Here is a 19,760-nt window from a genome sequence, read left to right as displayed (position 1 = left end):
GCTTTATATAATCCTAATTTTAAAAGTTTTCATTTTTCTTGCAGATTGGGGTGAGTGGGAGATTGATTTCAACTGTTTCAGTTAAAAAAGAAGAAAGAGTTGAAGTGTCACTTTGTACAGTTTAACAATGTTTTATTGGCTCGAAAACAAGAAAGCGACCGATGAAGACAGAGCATCAGATCCCTGCACCGGAAGAATGGGGGCGAGCTGATTTCAAGTTTTTAACCGATTACATATAATGGGGTGGGTCCCATTTTCACTGTTCAATAAAAGAGAGAGAGAGAGAGAGAGAGGGAGAGTGGGGTCTCACTTAGCCAAAACAGCTGGGTCTTCTTCATGTTCCCTCATCATTCAAATCTTATTGCTCTTAACAATAGATCTATATACTGCATGCTATTCTTCTGCTTCTCTTTTATCATCTTTTTGTTTTTTTTCTTCCCCCAAGAGCAGAAAAGAGGAACATAGATAGAGACCCTTCTCTGAGTTCACCAAAGAAACCTCTTTGAGATCTGGCTGGTACTCTTTATTTCTTTTTGCTTCCATTTTATGGACCCCAATTACAAGATTAGCTTTTTCTTTCACTCGTTTTTATGTTGTTTTATGTAATTTAGTTATCTGCTTCTTTTTTCTTTTGAGTATTAATTGCTTTGTTCAAGATGGGTTCTTGCCAAATACAGCATTGCTTGGAATTGGCCGTTTGTCGGTGGCTTTTGTTTTTTTGGGTGGTTGGGAGGGGGGAGGGGAATTCTGTTTGCTAGATGAGAAAATGTGGGAAAATTATATAAATGGAATTATGGAAATTTTCACTTAACATTTCTCATTTATGTATGTGACCTGAGAATGGTAAAATCACTTGCGTACTCTACTAGGCTGACCGGCCTAAAATTGGGAAAAATAGATGCTGCATTAAGTCAACCATTTGGCTTAGTTCTTAAAGTTTGTTCCTTGTCTTTCCTGTAGGTCCTTTTATGCTTGCCAAATTCTCTCCTTCTCCATAATTTTCCTAGATTTTCAGGAAATTTAATGTTGCCCATGCGTACTGTTGCTTCAATTATGGCATAGTTTCTATCACACTTGGTGCTTTTCCTTTGTCTAGCAATTTGTAATAAAGAATTATGCTTATTTGATTGAGCTTATTTATGAAACTTACTAGATCTTGGAAGTGCTAACGAATTTCCAAATTTGATATGTTGATTTATTGCTTAAAAGATTGAGCTAGGGAATGATAAGAAGATGGGGAGGAAAGGAAAATGGTTTTCAAGTGTAAGGAAAGTTTTTAGCCCTGAGTCAAAGGAGAAGAAAGATCAGGTACTTAAATTTTTAGTTTTTGATTGTAAGAAATCTTCAATGATGTTCGATGTAGTGTTTTTTTTAAGTACTTCTAATTTCGTGTTTCTAGACATCAAAAAAATCAAAGAAGAAATGGTTTGGCAAACAATATCAACTGGATTCTGACTCCACCTCCTTAGAACATGTCAGAGCGCTTTCTCCTCCTCCCACTCCTCCTCCTGCTCTTCCTCCCTTTCCTCCTCAGACAGAAGAGGTAAAAACAATTGAACCAACAGATGAGCAGAACAAACATGCCTATTCTGTTCCAGTTGCTGCTGCAGCTGAACCCCTTCATCCTTCTGTCGAGACCACAATGGAGGTTGTTCGACTTGTGAAGGTTAATAAGTTTGCTGGAAAACCAAGCGAAGAAGTGGCTGCAATCAAGATTCAAACAGCATTCAGAGGATACATGGTTTGTGTCATATCATATTACCATTAATATCTATCTATCTATCATCTATCAATATATGTTATGTGGCTACATGCATGTCTCATAGAAATGCCATAATTATTGACAGCAAGCAAACAGAATTATTATTCAATAAAACAAAGAATTTCTATTAATGAAAGATGCATTAATCAGCTATATAATCAAGCCGGTTTTAAGTTTAATGGTAGTTATTTTCCCTCTATATAAAAAATCTTTACAGAACTATGCCATGTTTACTTCTAATATTGAAGCAATTCTTTTTTTTTTCTTTTTAACCACAGACCAAGACCTCATCATTCTGTTCTAGCGTGTGAAAAAGAATATTTTTGTATATATATGATTCACATGTATCCCTGCCTCACTGTCAAAAGTAACACTGCAATTGCCACAAGGGGAACTGCAAGTAAAAAAAATTTGCATTTGCTATTTTGTTTTAGAAATTGTCAGTTTAATACCTTCCCTTTATGACTCAAAATTCTAATAAATAGAGTTGCTTGTGAATGCAGCTTGCTCTTTGTATAGCATTTATTATTTGGTGGTATCATAAATTGACTTCATTGTTCCTGTGAACAAGTCACAAAACAAAGCTAACTAACAAAAACACTAGAGAAATCCAATGTTTTCCTTACAGTGTTGACATGAACTGCTTCCTCTCATACAGCTAATATGAACTAATGTTGTTCTGGTCCTGTTATCTGTAAATGGGAGGGAAATGAGAAGAAAAGAAATAATGAGTAACCATATTTTAATTTTTTTTTTTTATGTTTTTTATTCTTGTGCAAAACAATCATATCCCAACTTCTGAGGAAATCAATAATGTTGGAAGAAAAGAAAATACGATGATTCTTCTGACTTGAGTGTTGTTTTTGTTCTCTGGTAATTTGAGCCTTATGATCATTTTAAAACAAATAGTCAATGTTTGCCTTTGTTGGGGGGAGGGGGAGAACAGGAGAGAGAGAGAGAGAGAGAGAGAGAGAGAGAGAGAGGGAGAGGCCTGGGGGAAGATAATATTATTTTGGGCGGTGAGTGGACTTGTGAGGTTGATAATGTCTTTCTGAATTTTTTTTTTTTTTTAGGCAAGAAGGGCATTGCGAGCTTTAAGAGGGCTGGTGAGACTCAAATCACTAATGGAAGGGCCTACTGTAAAACGGCAAGCCACGCATACCCTTCAATGCATGCAGACTTTAGCCAGAGTGCAGTCTCAAATTCACTCAAGGAGGGTCAGAATGTCAGAAGAGAACCAAGCCCTCCAGAGACAACTCCTACAGAAACATGCACAAGAGCTTGAGAAGTTGCGGGTCTGTCCTGTTTCCTTTTATTTTGAAACTCTCTACCTAACTGGACCGTTTGTTATTTTATGATTAATTCTCATTAATTTACTGAACTATGTTGGGTAAGCAATTTGTGAGTCTGGGGACCTCGTTGCCTGGTTGGTTTGGGATATTTTATGTCCATGAAAATAAACCAGTGATGGTGAATTGAAAACATTCCTCCAAATGGAAGAAAAATGAATGCTGGGTAATTGGAGGGTTTACATCCTAAACTTTCATTTCTCTGTAACTCTGTATTTGGATGGCTATAGAAGACATGATATCTTTTAATCTAGATGACATTGTTTAGGGTACATATACCTCATTTCTTCTGTGGAATAAGATGCTACTGCTAAAAGTTTTAAGCCCTGTCCCTTCCACTGAGTATAACTATATGGAATGTTGTAACAGATGGGAGAAGAATGGGATGACAGCCTGCAGTCAAAGGAACAGATTGAAGCTAACCTGCTAAACAAGTATGAGGCAGCTATGAGAAGGGAAAGAGCACTGGCTTATTCATTCTCCCATCAGGTGATCAATTTCCCTAACTATTTTAATCTGCCTGAGGGCATTAGGAGTATTACATGGTTGGATAGCTTAAAATTCTCTGCAATAGTTTCTGCTTCAGTTCTTTAAGGTCTGAAAAGGTAGAATTAGATTAAAGTAGCTTGATAACTTCATGCGTGACTAACTTACCTGTTTGGTCAAAGTTAGCTAGATATAGTGGGTTGGGCAAAATAATTGCAAGTTTATAGTTCTGTTGTAATATGATGATACCCTGAACTTTAATTATATGGTATGCATGAAATGGCCTGTACTTACTCTATGCTTCACTGAAAGATATTTGGCCTTCAAGTTTGATGAAACTTGTATAAATCATCTTCTTAGTCTAATCTTGCTTGAAATCCCCTAACAGCAAACCTGGAAGAACTCTTCAAGAGCTGCAAGTCCTATGTTTATGAACTCGGGCAATCCCACATGGGGCTGGAGCTGGTTGGAACGATGGATAGCAGCCCATCCATGGGAGATTCGGACCATGACCAATAAAGAACTCAATAATGATCACTCATCTGTAAAGAGTGCAAGCCGCAGCATGGTTGGAGGAGAAATCAGCAAGTCTTATGCTCGCTACCAACTCAATTCTGATAAATTCTCACCCATAGATAGTGAGAAGGCAAGACAAACCACGAGCCTGCATTCCCCTTCAACTCCTTCCAAGCCGGTTTCTTCTACAGTAGCTAGAAAATTGAAGTCAGCAAGTCCAAGGAGCAGCTTTGGAGCTTTAGATGATGACTCCAGAAGTATGGTTAGTGTGCAGTCAGATCGATATAGAAGGCATAGCATTGCAGGAACATCTGTGCGAGATGATGAAAGCCTTGGTAGCTCATCAACAGTTCCAAGCTACATGGTACCTACTGAGTCTGCAAGAGCAAAGTCCAGGTTGCAAAGTCCATTGGGGGCAGAAAAAAATGGGACACCAGAAAAGGAAAAAGGAACTTTTGGGCCTGCGAAGAAACGGCTCTCTTACCCGCCTTCACCAGCCAGACTTAGGCAGCAGTCAGGTCCACGAAAGGTGGAAAGCATCATAAATTCAGAAAATGGTGTGGCCAGTGCAAAGGGATAAAAATTTATTATAGTTGAAGGATGAGAGTGAAACAAGTATGATTCTTTAGTGAACACAAGAAAAAGAGGAAAATATGGTTCATTCAATTTCTAAATCCTCTCTTCTTGTGGAAAGTATTTATTCATTGCTGAGAAAGTGTTGTTTTGAAGTGAAATTAGTCTCTTGGGTTTGTTGTTTCACGAGTATTGCTTATTATTTGTTCTTATCTATTTGTTTATATTTACTCTAAATCATTGTTTTGGACCTTGATATCTGTATTATGAATTTATGTCAAAATAATCTCCAAATTGACTCAGACCACCTTGCAAATTATCTCCTCTCTTCTTTTTTTGATTGATTAGTAATTGTTGCTCATTCTTGAGACATTTGATGGTGTTCTTTGTAATTGTTAAGCACGATATTCATGAATATGCTACTCTCCAATCTCCATCCAGTTTGTTGCTTTACCAAGCAAAAGCTTTCAATGGCTATTCTCTGTTTTTGCCTGCCGGATAATGAAATTGTGAGCTTTTACTGATTTTGTTGTTTCAGTTATTTCTTCTTCAATAACACCTCCCAGCTTGCCATAAGAAATATTTGCTTAGATGGTCTCACTGAAGAAGAGTATTGATTCTTGGCTCTGAAGAAGAGTATTGATTCTTGGCTTACATGTATTTGGTAATGGCAAGCACCTTTTCTACGGGACAACTTCGCGAGTACCTGCGAATTTGAACATTATAGTCTCTGTGCATTGGAAACTGACATATTCAAGCTCATTCTTGCCCTTTATATGTGCAAGTATAGTGCCTTCACCAGTAATAAACTTTGAGCAAATTGAAATTTACTTGAAGATTGGTTGCAAATTATTAACCTTCACCAAGGCTCTTTTACCCAGCCACATCATCTTAAATACAGTTAAAAAAACTATTTCATTTTTTTAAAAAATTTATAATAAAAATATATCAAATTTAATTAAAATTAATTTTTAATATTCTTTAATTAATATTTAAAAAATAATTATCTTAACACACCCATATCATGCGGTGCACATGCCATGGCATATTTCCCGAAATCCCATCTTCCCAAGGGCAATAAAAAATAGATTCTAGCTTCCACAAGCAACCTTTGTCAAATGCATTCCTCAAAGAATGTGCCACTTGCCTAGTTTTTCCCAAAACCTTTCCAAGATCCAGTCCTGAACTAATCATGCTCAATCTCCATCCTTGAATCCTTCCCTGGTGTTTAAAAAAAATTAGTACAGTGGGCATTCCCCAATCCTTGCTGTTTAATTGATTCTCAAGAAGGTGAAATTTCCATCGAAGTAAGAATTAGATGGTGTTTTCAAACACCAAACCAAAAAAAAAAAAAAAAAAAAGATGGTATAATCATGAAAGAATGCAGCCACTCTGTCCTATATAGGTGAAGTGTTAATAAAGATTGCATCATAAGCCTTGTGAGAATCCACCTATATCAAGAAATGGAGAACCTTCATTGAAATTTTTGCTTTCAACTGCTTTCCTCAAAATGTACCTATCCTCCAAAAATTTTGAAGCAGAATAATACCTCAGAATTTCATCTTATACTCAGGAGCAGCCTGTGGCTATGGTACTATTTACATCAGGAATTGGCCAAAAAAAAAAAAGAGTATATCTACAGTCACATATCTCCTGTAGCAGAATCCGCCAAGGATGATACATCGTCCATTTCTCCTTCAAATGAAGTTTCATTCATTTTCACCATCTTGTCAAGCGGACCTAGCGCACCTCCAAAAAGAGCTGAGAATATCTGCCTATGGCATTCATCACAGAAAAAGAAAAAGGAAAAGTGGCCTTCATTTGGAAGCTTATGCAAGAATACACCTGGTAGAACCCGGCTTATGTAGTCAGTCATTGATGGTGGCGCTAATTGGTCATCCATCCCCTGTTCAGAATCAACGAAAATAAGTCTATTAATTAAACAACAGAATAACAATGACCATATCAATATTGTAATCGTTACAAATTCTGGCGCACAGCAAAGCTGCTTTGCCATGGATCACAAATACAAATTGAGACAACAAGATCAGAGGATTTTGGTTTAGACCATACATTTGGCAATAAGGGAAAAAAGGAAGAAGATAAGAAAGAGAGCTCCAAAGTCCAACCTAATTCATTATTGTCAAATAATTTCACAATAAAAAAATGTTAACACTAAACTTTCTGCAGTTGTCGTGTCGATTGTCATTCATCTGTTATGGCAGAGAGCACATGCAGTGTTCACATGGTTCAAAATGAGAGGAAAATCTGATGTCCTTGTGACAGCAGATTCTAACAGAAATTCATAAACCAGCCAAATTATAGCATCCTGCCATAATGTTATGCTGCAATGAACCAAAAAGCAGGCGGAAAAAAAAAAAAGGCAATAAATAAGAAGGAATACGTGTGCAAACCTGCCATAAGTGAATTGGACCAAGAAATCCAGCCAATTCACATTCTGCCTGACTGTACATGGATCTAAGCCAAAGGAGAATGCCTTTCTTCTGACACTTCCTCTGCACATGCAGATCTGCCAAGCTGAAACCCCAGTTTGACACCTGTAGTACAGCTTCCTCAATGAATGGTTTTGCAATCCCTTGGCGGATTGACTCCTCCACATCCCTATGCCAAAATTCTTTAAATGCTGGATCCTCGATCAGAAGTTCATCCTGCATTAATATGCAAATTTATCAGTTGTTGTTTAGGAAGGCTGCCCAACCATGAAACAGATAAACTTTGAAATAATCTGAATTTGGATTAACAAAATGATGATATCCAATTTTTGCAAGCAAAATATCAGTTTTGTGGAAATAGTTAAAAATTATTATCGAGAGATCATCATAGAAAAGTGAAAAGCTTACAACAGAGATGCAAATGAAGAATTTTGGACAGATTTTATTTTAGTAACTTCATGATGACACAAAACCAACCTTCCTTCCCAGTGACAGAGACATCCACTTATCAATTTGACCATGAAAACCAGATAGGAAGCTTTGGTGATAAAAATAAGAGAGAAATTTTGGAAATTTCCGAGCTAAGAAGTACATTAATTTCCTCTTCGACGGCCATTGTTCCCATGTTCTTCTCATCTCTTCTTTTGTCATACCCAGCTCATATGGATTAATCATTGGCGCAATCATCGCAGCACCTGCAAATCGTCAAGACAATCACAGTAAGTCATATTACTTCAGTGATCACCAATGCCCCACAATCTTGACTAAAAAACTTAGGTAGAAAATAAATATTTTTGCACATATACTTATTTTTGTATCAACTTTATATCATAAAAAATTATAAACATGTAAAATGAAGTCCAGATTTTGCACAGCCTGAGAATAACATCAGCTTGATCATGCCAACTATTCAAATTTATTTATAACAATAACAAATTTGTAAATTTGATCAAACAGAAACAGAAAAAAAAAAAAAAAAAGAAAAGTTAATGTACCAGCAATTCTATCAGGAATGTATTTGAGTGCGGCCCAAGCATGCATGCTTCCGCTTGAGTAACCCAGCACCCAAAACTTGTTATTAATACCAATAGCATTTGCTAGGTGGAGCATATCAAGGGCTGATGAATTAAGATTTCTGCCAGGATAAGGATCACTCTCTCCAAAACCAGGAAGGTCATATGTGACCAAGCGAACACCAAACTCTTCGAGTAGTGATGTTTTAACTCCAGGTATACCTTCAATGGAAAATTTGTTTAAGAAATTACTATCAAATGAATTTTCATTGAGTAGAGAGTTCCTCAAATACTATTTTAGAGAAACAAAGACTAGAAATTGCTTTATACCTGCAAGTCGAGAAGACAGAAAAGAATGTGGAGCAATCATGGAAAATCTTGCTCTGTAGGCAGGGACACCATTTTCATGATAAGCCATGTGTCTACCATCTGGAAGCAGAATGCGACTAGCACTAGGAGGATGTATACGCACTCTTTTTACTGCTGGGACTGAGGTATCATGTGTGGTATTTACACTCAGCACTGCACATTGTCAAACATCAATAAATTACAACATCAATCTTTTTTATTTTTGGTACATACATAATTGATCATATCAGTAAACAGCAGGTGTTACGAGTCTACAACTCTCCATTTTAAAAAAGTACCCTCCGTGCGTGTGTGTGGAATAGCTGGCAAACTCCAATGATAGAGTTGCACTACATTATTGAAATTTGAGCTAAATCTTCAAACATAGAAGATGGAAATGTAAATTTGATAGGGGAAAAGGGGATTTACATGCAGGGATCCATTGAATTCATTGCCCTAGTCCGCTAAAGTATTAGGGATTTATATGCATCTATCACTCCCTTTAGCTCTTTGCAGCACATATAACCCCATTAAAAGATCTAAGCCAAAGGCCTTTCATAGCATAGCAGATATATTATGATAGTAATAATAACCAAGCGAAAATACATGCTATTCCTATATATACACATATCAAATTTAGCGGCTTTTCCCTGCAAAAACTTTCTCAATCATAGCAATTCATCCTCGTGAAGTATGAAAATAATCAAATACCAAAACTAAGAAATTTATATACCCTCTAAAAGAAAAGTATGAACTCCCTTTGAAAAGATTAACTGCCTTTGAAGGAACAATGGTTTATAAATGGAGAAATGAAATTATACCAGCAAGCGCGAGTATAAAAACGAAGAAAATCACCGGCCAGGCATGGGCTGGGTCGCGATCCTCAGGCAAGAACTCATTCAAAATCTTGAATCGGTCTGACACCTTAGCCATTGGCTTTCCAACTTTTCGCACTATAAAGGAATCCTCAGTGATCAAACTCTGCTCCACAATATCCTTGCACCCTTTCCCTAAATCCAGCAGCATTTCCCCCCATGATTTCAAAAACCCCGTCACCTGCTCCTTGAAGCTCTCCGTTTTCGCTTCCTCCTCGCCGCCGTAATCTCCGACAAATCCCGATTTCTTAAATGCGGGCGCCGAAAACCCAATAGATTCCCCGGCGGTAGTCGCAGCAGCATATCTTATCCCGGTGTCCTCCACCAGACTCGCAAGGTCCTCCGTCCACGTGTTCCCACCTCTCACCTCCGCCATTCTCGCTGTAACCAAACGTTCAGTCCACTTAGCAACTAGAAACAATATATATATATATATATATATATATATATATATATATATATATATATATATATATAATGAAACTGAAACTTTAGAAGCGTGAATTTCAAGTCAGGATTGATTAATCCAAAAAGGAAAACCCTAACCGACCATTGTTAAAAACGAATCAAATTCTTCTTGAAAAACGAAAAAAAAAAAAAAAGCCAAAAAGCCAAAGCATCAGCCGCTGCTGTTACTACCAGCTGACGCAGAACCGTTGGTCTGACGATAATCTGATCTATCCAATACCTTTACTTTATATGAATTGACTCCTTAACTAATCCTGCGTCACTTTCTTCTTCCCTGGTTAAAAATGAGTTTGATAAGACCACCGACGGTGAGGATTTGTCGACGCAAGTCAACTTATATCCTCCGCCACGGACTTCACGATGGTTTTACCGGCTAGGCCGGTGGCGTGTCGGGCGGTTGCACTTGCTACTACCAGTTGCAGCGTTAGCGATAAATATTAAATATGCTGTGGGATGACGCACGTGCACGGGAATGTTCTTTCCAACCTTTTCTCTTATTTTAATGAGCTTTGATGATATTCTGCAGGAGAGTCTGTCTTCCTTAGATCTAGTCCGATGGATGTTATAACTAATTTTTTTTATTGCTATCTGACGGCTATGTTTTCAGGGGAATTTACGGTAGGTAGCATGCTAAAAAATTTTCTCATTCTAGTGCACAGTGTCAATGTGACCGTAATAGCAGGATAATATTCTGTAATGACGTAGTGAAACGAGTTGGATGGAAATTTTGTAAAGGGCCGTTCAGGGAGATTTTGAGGGAATAATTAGAAAAATATCAGCTCAAATAAATTTCCTTTAATTGAATTCTTGCGAGAGTGTTGAAAAAATATTATGTTTAATATAATAAATTATGTAATTAAATTAAAATTGCAATATAATATAATTAATATTATATTTTTATATTATAATAATTTTGATATTAATTTTAAATTTATTTATAATATTAATAATAAATAATAATGATTAATAATCAAGTGATTGTGACAACTAAGTGGTGGTGGTGGTAACGATAGCGATAATAATATTAGGTGGTAATGGTAAGATGATGAAATAACAATGATAAAATTATCATAATGATAATGTGATAGGATATAGTAGTAGAGTGAAATAGTTAATAAGTGGTGATAATATTGATAATAAATTAAAAAAATTAAAATAAATAATTACGATTAAATCTATTTTTAGGTGTAATATTCATTATATTGTTTTAAGTATGATTATTACATTATGTAATTGTTATTTTATTATATTAAATTTTTTTTATATTAAAATTTGATTATATCATATTAGATATAATTTAAGGTTCTTCTATAATTTTAAATTAAAGAATAATAAAAAAATTCATATAGATGTGTAGTAACCAGTGGTGATCTACTATTAAAAAAGAGGGGTTAATTGATTTTTTTTAATATAATATTTTTATATATTTATTTAAATTGATCCTTTTTTAAATGAAAAAAATATTTTTATAAATAAAAAATTAATTAACTTTATATATTGAGCAAATTGTTATATGTTTATGATAGAAGTTTATCTTTTATCCACAAAAATATGAATCTTATCTTCTTAAATTTAAAATTTAATTATTTTTATATAAGTATTAAGTATATTATATTTTTTGCACTAAGTATATTATATAATTTATTTATATATTGATTCCATTTTTTTTCCTAAATCTGCCATTGATAGTAATTATATCATTTTGATGATGAGAAAGTCCAAATGGACCAAATCCAAATTCATTCGTTTTTGTGTTCTAATTTCCTTGAGCCTGGAATTAGCTTAATTCAATCCTAAATCGAAATTAAAAATTAAAATGGGATAAGAGAAAATTAAATTTAAATTGAATTTAGATTAAAATTAATTAATTTAGTTTTAAATTAAAATTGTATTTAAAAAAAATGATGCTTGAATTTAATTTAATTAAATAAGAATTGAAATTGAGGCTGTACGATTTTGATTTCAATCTCTTTAATTTTAAATTGAAATCCCAGTTATGAGCCCGGTTCAAATTCACGTAAGATAAAGAATTCAACAACTTTTAATTTTAAATTAATTTTAATATCGTTTAACTGATATATTTGAAAAAATAATTTTTTTAATAATTTTAATAATAATATTAAATAAGTTTTAAATAAGATAAGTGTTATTTAATTTTAATAAAAAATACATTAAAGTGATTAAATTAAATTTTATTAGTTTATTATTCATTTTAAATAGTTATAATATATCTATCAGTTTATATATATATATATATAATTTTCCGGGGTCTCGTTGCGATCTTTCTGCAGACTGCGGCCGGCCTCTGGTGGTCACTCTCGCGCTGTCTGGATTCACGCAGTACTCTCTCATTGCCATCTGTTCCTCCACCTCAACCTCTCTCTATCTTTCTATTTATCGTCGCCATCCAATCTTTGTGTCGCCCCTCAGTCTCGCCTTTGGACAGAACCAATCTCTCCGCCTCTCAACCTCGCCGCTGCACAGAAGCAATCCGCTGCCCCTCATCCTTCCCGCATCACAGAAGCAATCTATCGCAGGTGAGTGGCTTTTAGGTTCACAGCTCTTTGGGTTCAGTTTTATTTCGGAGAAAAAAAAAAAGCTGAATTTGTATTTAGATTATATATGAAATAAAAAAAGCTGAGTTTGTATTTAGATTATATATATATATATATATAAAATTGACCATCGGTACAATTGAACCGTTTGTTTGTATTTAGGGTTTTTATATATATTTTTTGGGTTCGCACCTCTTTGTTGTTCATAACTTGCAGTTGTTTATTTCCTCTTGTGAATTAGATTGTAGTTTGTAGTAAGTGATGGATTGCTTGTGCCTTGTAGTTTTGTTACTTTTAAATTAAGCCGGGGATCTGTCTTGTCAATAGATGAAATTATGACTTGTGTTTTTCAATTGAAGATTGATCTTGGCTTGCTATGCAACTTACCATTTTCTTATAGTGGCATAACATCAGTTTTATTAGCATGCAATTATATAATATTTTATTCAATTTTTGAGCAAATGCGAACTTAGAATTAGTTAGAGAAGCATCTCCTTGCTTTTAGATTTTAATAGAGATTCCTATATATGGTTTGAGTTTCCTTTAGGAGCAGAACTATGTGGTAAAAGAGTTAATGGTTAAATTCTATTTTCTCTCTCTCTCTCTCTCCCTCTCTCTCTCTCTTTATTTATGCTTACAAACAACAGCAGGATCAGAAAATAGACATGGATGGTGAAATTTTTATTTTAGAGTTTCCTCCTTCCTCCTTACTTTGTGTTGTTATTTTGTATGCAAATTACAACAAAAGATTTGAATTCGGGCATGTACGTATAGTATGCGTGTAATAGTAATTGAATTTGGGATGAGTATGAGTAGCAAAATATATATTCTAGTTGGGTTTGGGACAGGTTCAGATAGTAGATATACTACATGGATTTGGGTTCAGATAGTTTTAAATTTGTGGGTACCTTGCCCGTTGCCAACCCTAAGTCTCATTCTCACTCTCTGTTTCTCGCTTTGGGTCTCCTGTAGACAGTTGTCTCTCTCCCTTGCCCGGCGCTTGTCGCTATCTCGCACCCTCCCTTTGCCCCTCACTCTCTTGTTCTGGTCTCAACACCAGTGACCAGTACAAATGCACGCCAGTCTTCCTCCTCCCCAGCTCCCTTTCACCACTATATTGTCAGTTCTAAGTTCACTGTGCCATTTGCATTAGCTTGCAGTGCAACCCATTTGCAGATTTGCTGTTCAAGAGTGAAGTATAGTTATTGAAGTCTCAAGGTGCCCTAAGGTGCCAAGGGGTCTTGGAGCTTAGGCACAATGCATAGGCGCGTGCCTAAGCTAGGTGAAGCACAAAAGTAAAAAGAATCTATAAGAGTCAACTAAAAATAATAATAACTAATAAGCATTCAAATAATAATAATAATTTTGAAATCCAAATAAGATAAAAATGAATTACTAAAAGTTTAAGACACTAATTAGTAGTCTTTTAATATTTCAAAACTGAAGTCAAGCAATCATAGATAACTACTCTTCAATCTTCATCAAGAGTAGCATAATAAGTTTCTTCATCTTTTTCTATACCATCATCCTCTTGATACTCATATTAAAAATAATATCTTCCTCATCTCTTAGAACTAAAGGATTATTAGTTCTCAAGTTAGTGGATGATGCTAAGATCTTGAAATAGGTGTAGATGTAACTTTTTTTTTTTTTGGGAAAAATATAATATGAGAGTAGTAGTGTTGAAAATGGAAGCATGGGAGGTTTGCGATCTTGGGTGTACTAGTTTGATGAGATTTTGGCGACTACTTATCACCAGCAAAATATTCTGAGAACTTCCTAGTGCATCAATATCACATTCTGATAAATTGACAAATTTTCGAGTTGAGTGGTATTTTTTTTTTTTGGCCAACGGAAGTGCTTGCCAAAAGTGGAAATAAAGAAGGCGCATATACATATGAAAATACTTTTGTGTGGTTTGTTTATATAGGGGCAGGATTCCATCCTCCATGTAGCTGATGCAAGCATATTTTTCCATATCTATTCATTGCTTTTCCACATTAATTTTTTTTTTCTTATAACTCATGTTGCATCTATAAAAAGAAATTTAAAGAGATGAACCATTTGATATCGGGCTCTGGGCTTCAGTCACAAGTCCTACCCATACAGCCAACTTTTGATATGGAAGCTGTCCTTCGCATTATGAGTTAGTGGAGACTCCATGGCTACTGCAAATGTTGAAGCCCTGCCACCTTTGTTTTCACCGCTTCACACCGATGATTAACCAGCTTTGCTACATCCAGCTGGCCGGTGCATTCCCTCATTGCTACTTCCAGTTAGTAGGCACTGATATCATATGATAGTCGATTTTTACTAGCTGCTTCAATTTTTGAATTTTGTTGTATGGTTGCTGGTAGGTAGTTATTTGATTTGGTTCTTGGTGATTATGCTTTGATTTTGACATGTTGCTCTAATTTTCTGGAATTAATATAGCTAATACTGGGTCGCTATTTTTATGGTGAAATTTGATTACCTAATTTCTGATCAGGATTGGTTTCTATCAGGTCACACAAACAGAGTTAGAAGCTGAACATCACCCAGCTTCAATGGGCTGTGATAGTGTTTCTCAGGATCAGAAAAAACGCACTTTGGAGGCATTGGAGAGAAGGTTTGCTGTAGCCAAAGCTGAGCTAATTCAGCAACAAAAGAAAACCCAAAAACAGGAAGATAGAAAAGAAAATAACAATACCACCAACTCCCTTTCCTCTGTTGCTCCTCCTGTGCATTTTCCACCTTCTCCAATCACTCCCTTCTTGAATAGCTTGTCAAAAAAAGGTTGTTCTTTTGGCTTATTGTTTTCAAATTCTTTTTCTTTCTGTTTATATGTATATGCTGGTACTCCAAATCAAGTGTTCTGCACTATATTTCTAATTGGTTAGGGAGAAAATGTTGTTAAAGTAATGCACAATCAGTCAATCACTGTGTGAGAGAAGGAGTGTTTTTTGTTTGGTTAGATAGATAATTATTGTTAATCACTGTTTTAGATCTCGAGGAAAATGGTCCGGCATATTCTCAGCTCTCCCATCCTGTACATGAGAACCTGTTGACAACAAGTGTCAAGGTGGCTTTTTGCTGTGCAAACTAAGATCCCAAAAAGCTTCTTTTATCAATTTGTTTACCTTGAGTTTCTTGGCTTAATAACTCCATGGTACTGTGCAGTTTCAAAGTAAAAGAGGAAGCATGGCGGACATGATATTGCATGAACTTCTTCAACATGGTGATTCTGCCCAAAAATACATACAAGGATCCAGAGGCAAAAAAATTGACAATTGGATCCTTCTTGATAATTATGCACAAGGACGTGGCAAATCTACCAGCTCTCATATTAGAGCTTTGAAAGCCCACTCAAGGCGCTCTAAAAGGCACATGTCTATGAAGCAACATAAAAAATGTGGATCTTTTGTTCTGCCCCAAGATCTCCAAAAGTGAGTTTGCTATCACCTGCGATTCATTTTTATATGCACTTGCCTATATTAGATGTTATTACCATACATTTGGTGGAGGACAACATCCTCATAGTCAAAGAACAGAGAGATGCATGTTGTGGAAGAGCTCTATTCTGAATTCTCTTATATTTCCTCAGAATGCTTCATTCTAAAGATTGTTAGTTAAAACTTCAGGTTTGCTGTTTTTAAGCCAATGCATGAGATGTGGAAAGGCTACATGATGCAGCTTCTCAAAAATACTGGGTGGGATATTCATTCTTGTTGACTTTTAAGTTTTGCCTTACTGCTATTCTTGTGCTTATCTTTTGGCATATGGAATTTGTAATCATACGTTGATTCAATCTTGCAGGACAAATCAATTGGCTCAGTGTCTTCTTAGTGCTGATCTACATGGTGCTGTTATTCTGGGTTGGTCTCCATTCCATGGCATCACTTTAGATTAATAGTTTTTATTGAAAATTTAGAGGCAGATGTTAAAAGTTTAAAAACGAGTCTTGTTCCTAATCATGTTTAACCTTCTTGAGCCAACTTTAGGACCACTAATCTTAATGTCAAGTGTATCAACGAAAGATTGTCTAATTACATGCAAGAACACCTATGTTCCACTATGTTCTTAGTTGCAAAACTTTGATAGAATCATTTAAATTGTCTTGCTAAAGATGGATTCAATAGTGGGGGAAAAAACTCTAGTTGACAAAGTAACGATGTTTACTTATGTCCCTTCAAGTGTCCTTTAGTGGATTTTGGATAACAACAAATCCAACAATCATTCTAGTGGACACTTTAGTGACTTATTTATTATGGACATTCCACAATCTTCATCTCCAGCTTATTTTGGATTTTCACTTTAAGTTTAAGGATATTCTAAGATGATTTTTCGGTATAATTTGTAAGCCATCATTTCACCATAGGTTGAACCATCGAGCACCAGTAGATGATTTGTCAGTATAATTTTTCCACGCCTCTTGCTCAAGTCATTGTTGTTCATATCATTGATAGGCTACTTTAACGTCTCTCCATTTTCTGGCAGTTGCTCAGTGTAAGGTAGCATCTTTCACTGGAATTAGTGGTATAATGATTCGCGAAACAGCAGAAACATTTGGGATAATAGCACAAGATGACAAATTTTGGGGTAATTCGTTTAGCTGTGTACTTCATGCTATTTAATTAATATAAATGATTTTAGGGTGCATATATATATACATATATCTATGTGATTGCTATTATATGTATTTCACGGTATGGCATATGGTATATCCCTCCGTCAGATGATTGTGCCTGTACAGTATTTACTCTTGGTGTGAGCTCTCTATCTTGTGTGGTTTCGACTTTTGTTTTCTTTCAAGGCTTATATTTTACCTGCATGAGCTGGACAACTACTTGAAACTTATCTGGTTAATGGACATATTGATGAAATTTAAGTTAAATAAGGATAGTTTTTACTGCAAATAAAATTACTTCTTTATTTTTATTATTAATATGAATTCTATATACATTCATGTGTTATAACAAGTGAAGTTACTTAAAGGATTTTGACAAAAAAAAAAGTTACTTAAAGGCTTTTGACAAAATAAAAAGTTACTTAATGGCTGCACGATAATAGTAGCATCTAAGTTACCTGACGTGAATTGGCTAATTCCGCTTTGCTTTTAAAGGTCACCCTATGCCAGGGTAAACTTCTATGGTTTGCAAGAACCTGATACTTTTATGCCTTGCAGTTGTTAGCTGAGTATTTCGCTGACTTGAAAGTTTTGAAATTGTCTTAAACAATGGATAGAATCTCTTATATTTAATAAATGAGTGTAAAGCTTACCCTTTTTTTATTTCTTGCCTCATCCTTTGAATTTTCTGCATATTTTAGCTCTAAAATCTTTTTTTATTGTTGGTATTTGCAGTAGTGCCCAAAAAGTTTTCTGTTTTCATATTCCAAGTTGATTGCTGGAAGATCACATTGCAAGGAGACAAACTGACCTCAAGAAATTTGGGCTTGTCATAGTCATATTTCTATTTAATCTCAGGAATCTTGTTCGTGGTAACCCAAAATAGTTTTTATTCCAATTGTATCTTGCTAGAACTTAACTGAAACAAAAAGGGAAAAAAAAGGCTGAGAACTAGGTTCTCAGAAAATTTTGTGATACAATACAGAATGAAGGTTGGATTTTTTTATTGTAAGCTTTTTTGCTGTATAGCATTTGAACTATTATATATATGGTATTAAGTTGGCAATATTCTCAAATTGGCCCTTTTTATACGTCTCATTTGGTTGATAAATTCCAGTACCTTGATATTTGATGTGGCAAGACGCTGGTTGAATTCAGTATCAGGAGAAATATGGCCAAACCAAGAAAGAAATGAACATTACAGCTGTGTTAGCTGTTGTAATTTAACAGAACTTACATTGGTCAGCAGCAAAATGGACAAGAAGCCTAACTATTTTAGCAACAGAGATGGATGCATTGACTAGCATTATTTTAAGGCAGATTTGTTTCATTCTTTAGCAGTATTATCTTCTCATGACAGAAGTGACAAATGATTATCCCTTCTTCCCTTTACTCAGCTTAAAGAAACCTTCAAAGGAGCATATAGGCTTGTTTCAGATACGAAATTTGTGTCTTCTAAACATTAAACATCAAGTTGTAAATATACTCTTTCAACTCTTGATATCATAGTTTGCTTCCACTGGTAAGAGCTGGGATCAGATGCAGAATTTGTGCCTTTAAAAAACTTTCTGAATATATCAAATTAATGTGGAATAGTGTGTTTTTAAGAATGCCCATGAAAATAAATTTTTTTAATATTCAGCAGTTAATCAGAATGAGTTAATTTCGTGCGTGTAAGTTGATTAAGAATATCATGATAGTAAATAAAAAAAAAGGTTAAAAAAATAATCATCACTTATTTTGATGTTTGACTAGACTACATGTGCAGTGGTCATAGCTCATATGAGACAATTTCATGTTGTTGTTCGGAGGTTAATGGAAACGGTTTGACCAGAGGTTCTCATGAATTGCAAAAATTTAGACGAATAGAAGATAAATTTGAGGGTCAAGTCTTACTTCTCATGAAGATAATGAAAAACAAAGAAGAAGAATTTAATTGCAACGGACATGTTCTAGTGACAAAATCTTTCTACTTGATGCCTATTTTGTTGATAATAAAAATGGGTGCAAAGATAGGTTGATCACATATTTGGTAAGAAATATTGCGCCTTTCATGTTTATATACATTTGAAAGCATTCCACTGCATTCATATCGAGTCAAAGTTTAAGATGTTTTCGTGAATGGAATTAATTAGACGTAAACATACCACCTCATTAAGAAGCCAATAATGAAATTCGAACCTAAAATCTCTAATACTGAATAAATTTCTTACCACCTGAACTAACCCCTTGAGACTACTTAATGTCTATTTTTATGTTGTAACAAAAAGGATCAAATAGTTTCAATACATGGATAGAACTCTTGAGAGGGTTTTGATAAAAATGTTGGAGCATTTAGCCATATTCTTCTTCTTCTTCTTCTTTTTATTATTTTATCTTTCTCCCAATGAATAGATATGCCCCACCATAAAATTGAGTTGTCACATTGCTCTTGTTGGTTGATTAGTATTCAAGGCAAATTATTAAGACCACAAAGCCACTATATCATTATATGTTGCTTTCATTATAAACAAAGCAAACACTTTTGAGCATATGACATCCTCAATCCTCCCTTTAAGTCTAGGATTAATCCTCAAAAAGGTATTATGATTGCAATCCACACATGTTAAGTCTTTGGGCCCCTAAAAAGTATATATTTTCGATGTCCATTTGTTCATTTTAAGTACTTTTAAAGCAGCTCAGAGAGCATTGTAAAAATGCTCAAGTACACAATTATTATAGGGTGGGAAACATATGGCCTAAGTGTCATGTGACAA

General features: G+C 35.0%; 3 protein-coding genes across 5 annotated transcripts; 2 read left to right on the top strand and 1 right to left on the bottom strand.

The window, feature by feature from the left end:
* LOC110655033 (protein IQ-DOMAIN 2) lies at nt 1-4,988 on the top strand. 2 transcript variants are annotated; one of them, XM_021811209.2, is made up of 6 exons: nt 1-516; nt 1,210-1,308; nt 1,400-1,741; nt 2,836-3,057; nt 3,481-3,600; nt 3,986-4,988. In XM_021811209.2, the coding sequence occupies exons 2-6, from the start codon at nt 1,234-1,236 to the stop codon at nt 4,691-4,693; spliced, it is 1,467 nt and encodes a 488-aa protein (XP_021666901.2). In that variant the 5' UTR covers nt 1-516; nt 1,210-1,233; the 3' UTR covers nt 4,694-4,988. The 2 variants fall into 2 exon arrangements, with proteins under 2 accessions (XP_021666901.2, XP_021666905.2); XM_021811213.2 differs by lacking the exon at nt 1-516 and adding an exon at nt 740-956.
* Nucleotides 4,989-6,142: 1,154 nt separating this feature from the next.
* LOC110655031 (uncharacterized) lies at nt 6,143-9,835 on the bottom strand. Its single transcript, XM_021811206.2, has 6 exons — nt 9,322-9,835; nt 8,483-8,674; nt 8,135-8,374; nt 7,617-7,834; nt 7,101-7,355; nt 6,143-6,592 (listed from the first exon to the last, which is right to left on the bottom strand). The coding sequence occupies exons 1-6, from the start codon at nt 9,749-9,751 to the stop codon at nt 6,329-6,331; spliced, it is 1,599 nt and encodes a 532-aa protein (XP_021666898.2). The 5' UTR covers nt 9,752-9,835; the 3' UTR covers nt 6,143-6,328.
* Nucleotides 9,836-12,084: 2,249 nt separating this feature from the next.
* On the top strand, nt 12,085-18,080 carry LOC110655030 (ribonuclease MRP protein subunit POP4). Of its 2 annotated transcripts, none has more exons than XM_021811204.2 (8): nt 12,085-12,380; nt 14,887-15,173; nt 15,383-15,459; nt 15,558-15,823; nt 16,019-16,087; nt 16,194-16,252; nt 16,875-16,976; nt 17,740-18,080. In XM_021811204.2, exons 2-8 carry the CDS (start codon nt 14,945-14,947, stop codon nt 17,838-17,840), a joined length of 903 nt encoding a protein of 300 aa, XP_021666896.2. In that variant the 5' UTR covers nt 12,085-12,380; nt 14,887-14,944; the 3' UTR covers nt 17,841-18,080. The 2 variants fall into 2 exon arrangements, with proteins under 2 accessions (XP_021666896.2, XP_021666895.2); XM_021811203.2 differs by having other exon boundaries at nt 12,087-12,380; nt 14,903-15,173.
* Nucleotides 18,081-19,760: the final 1,680 nt, after the last annotated feature.

Source organism: Hevea brasiliensis, chromosome 3, assembly GCF_030052815.1.
Source record: "Hevea brasiliensis isolate MT/VB/25A 57/8 chromosome 3, ASM3005281v1, whole genome shotgun sequence".
Lineage (NCBI taxonomy): Eukaryota > Viridiplantae > Streptophyta > Magnoliopsida > Malpighiales > Euphorbiaceae > Hevea > Hevea brasiliensis.
The sequence above is the reverse complement of the archived record's forward strand: the minus strand, read 5'-3'. Positions and strand labels throughout refer to the sequence as shown.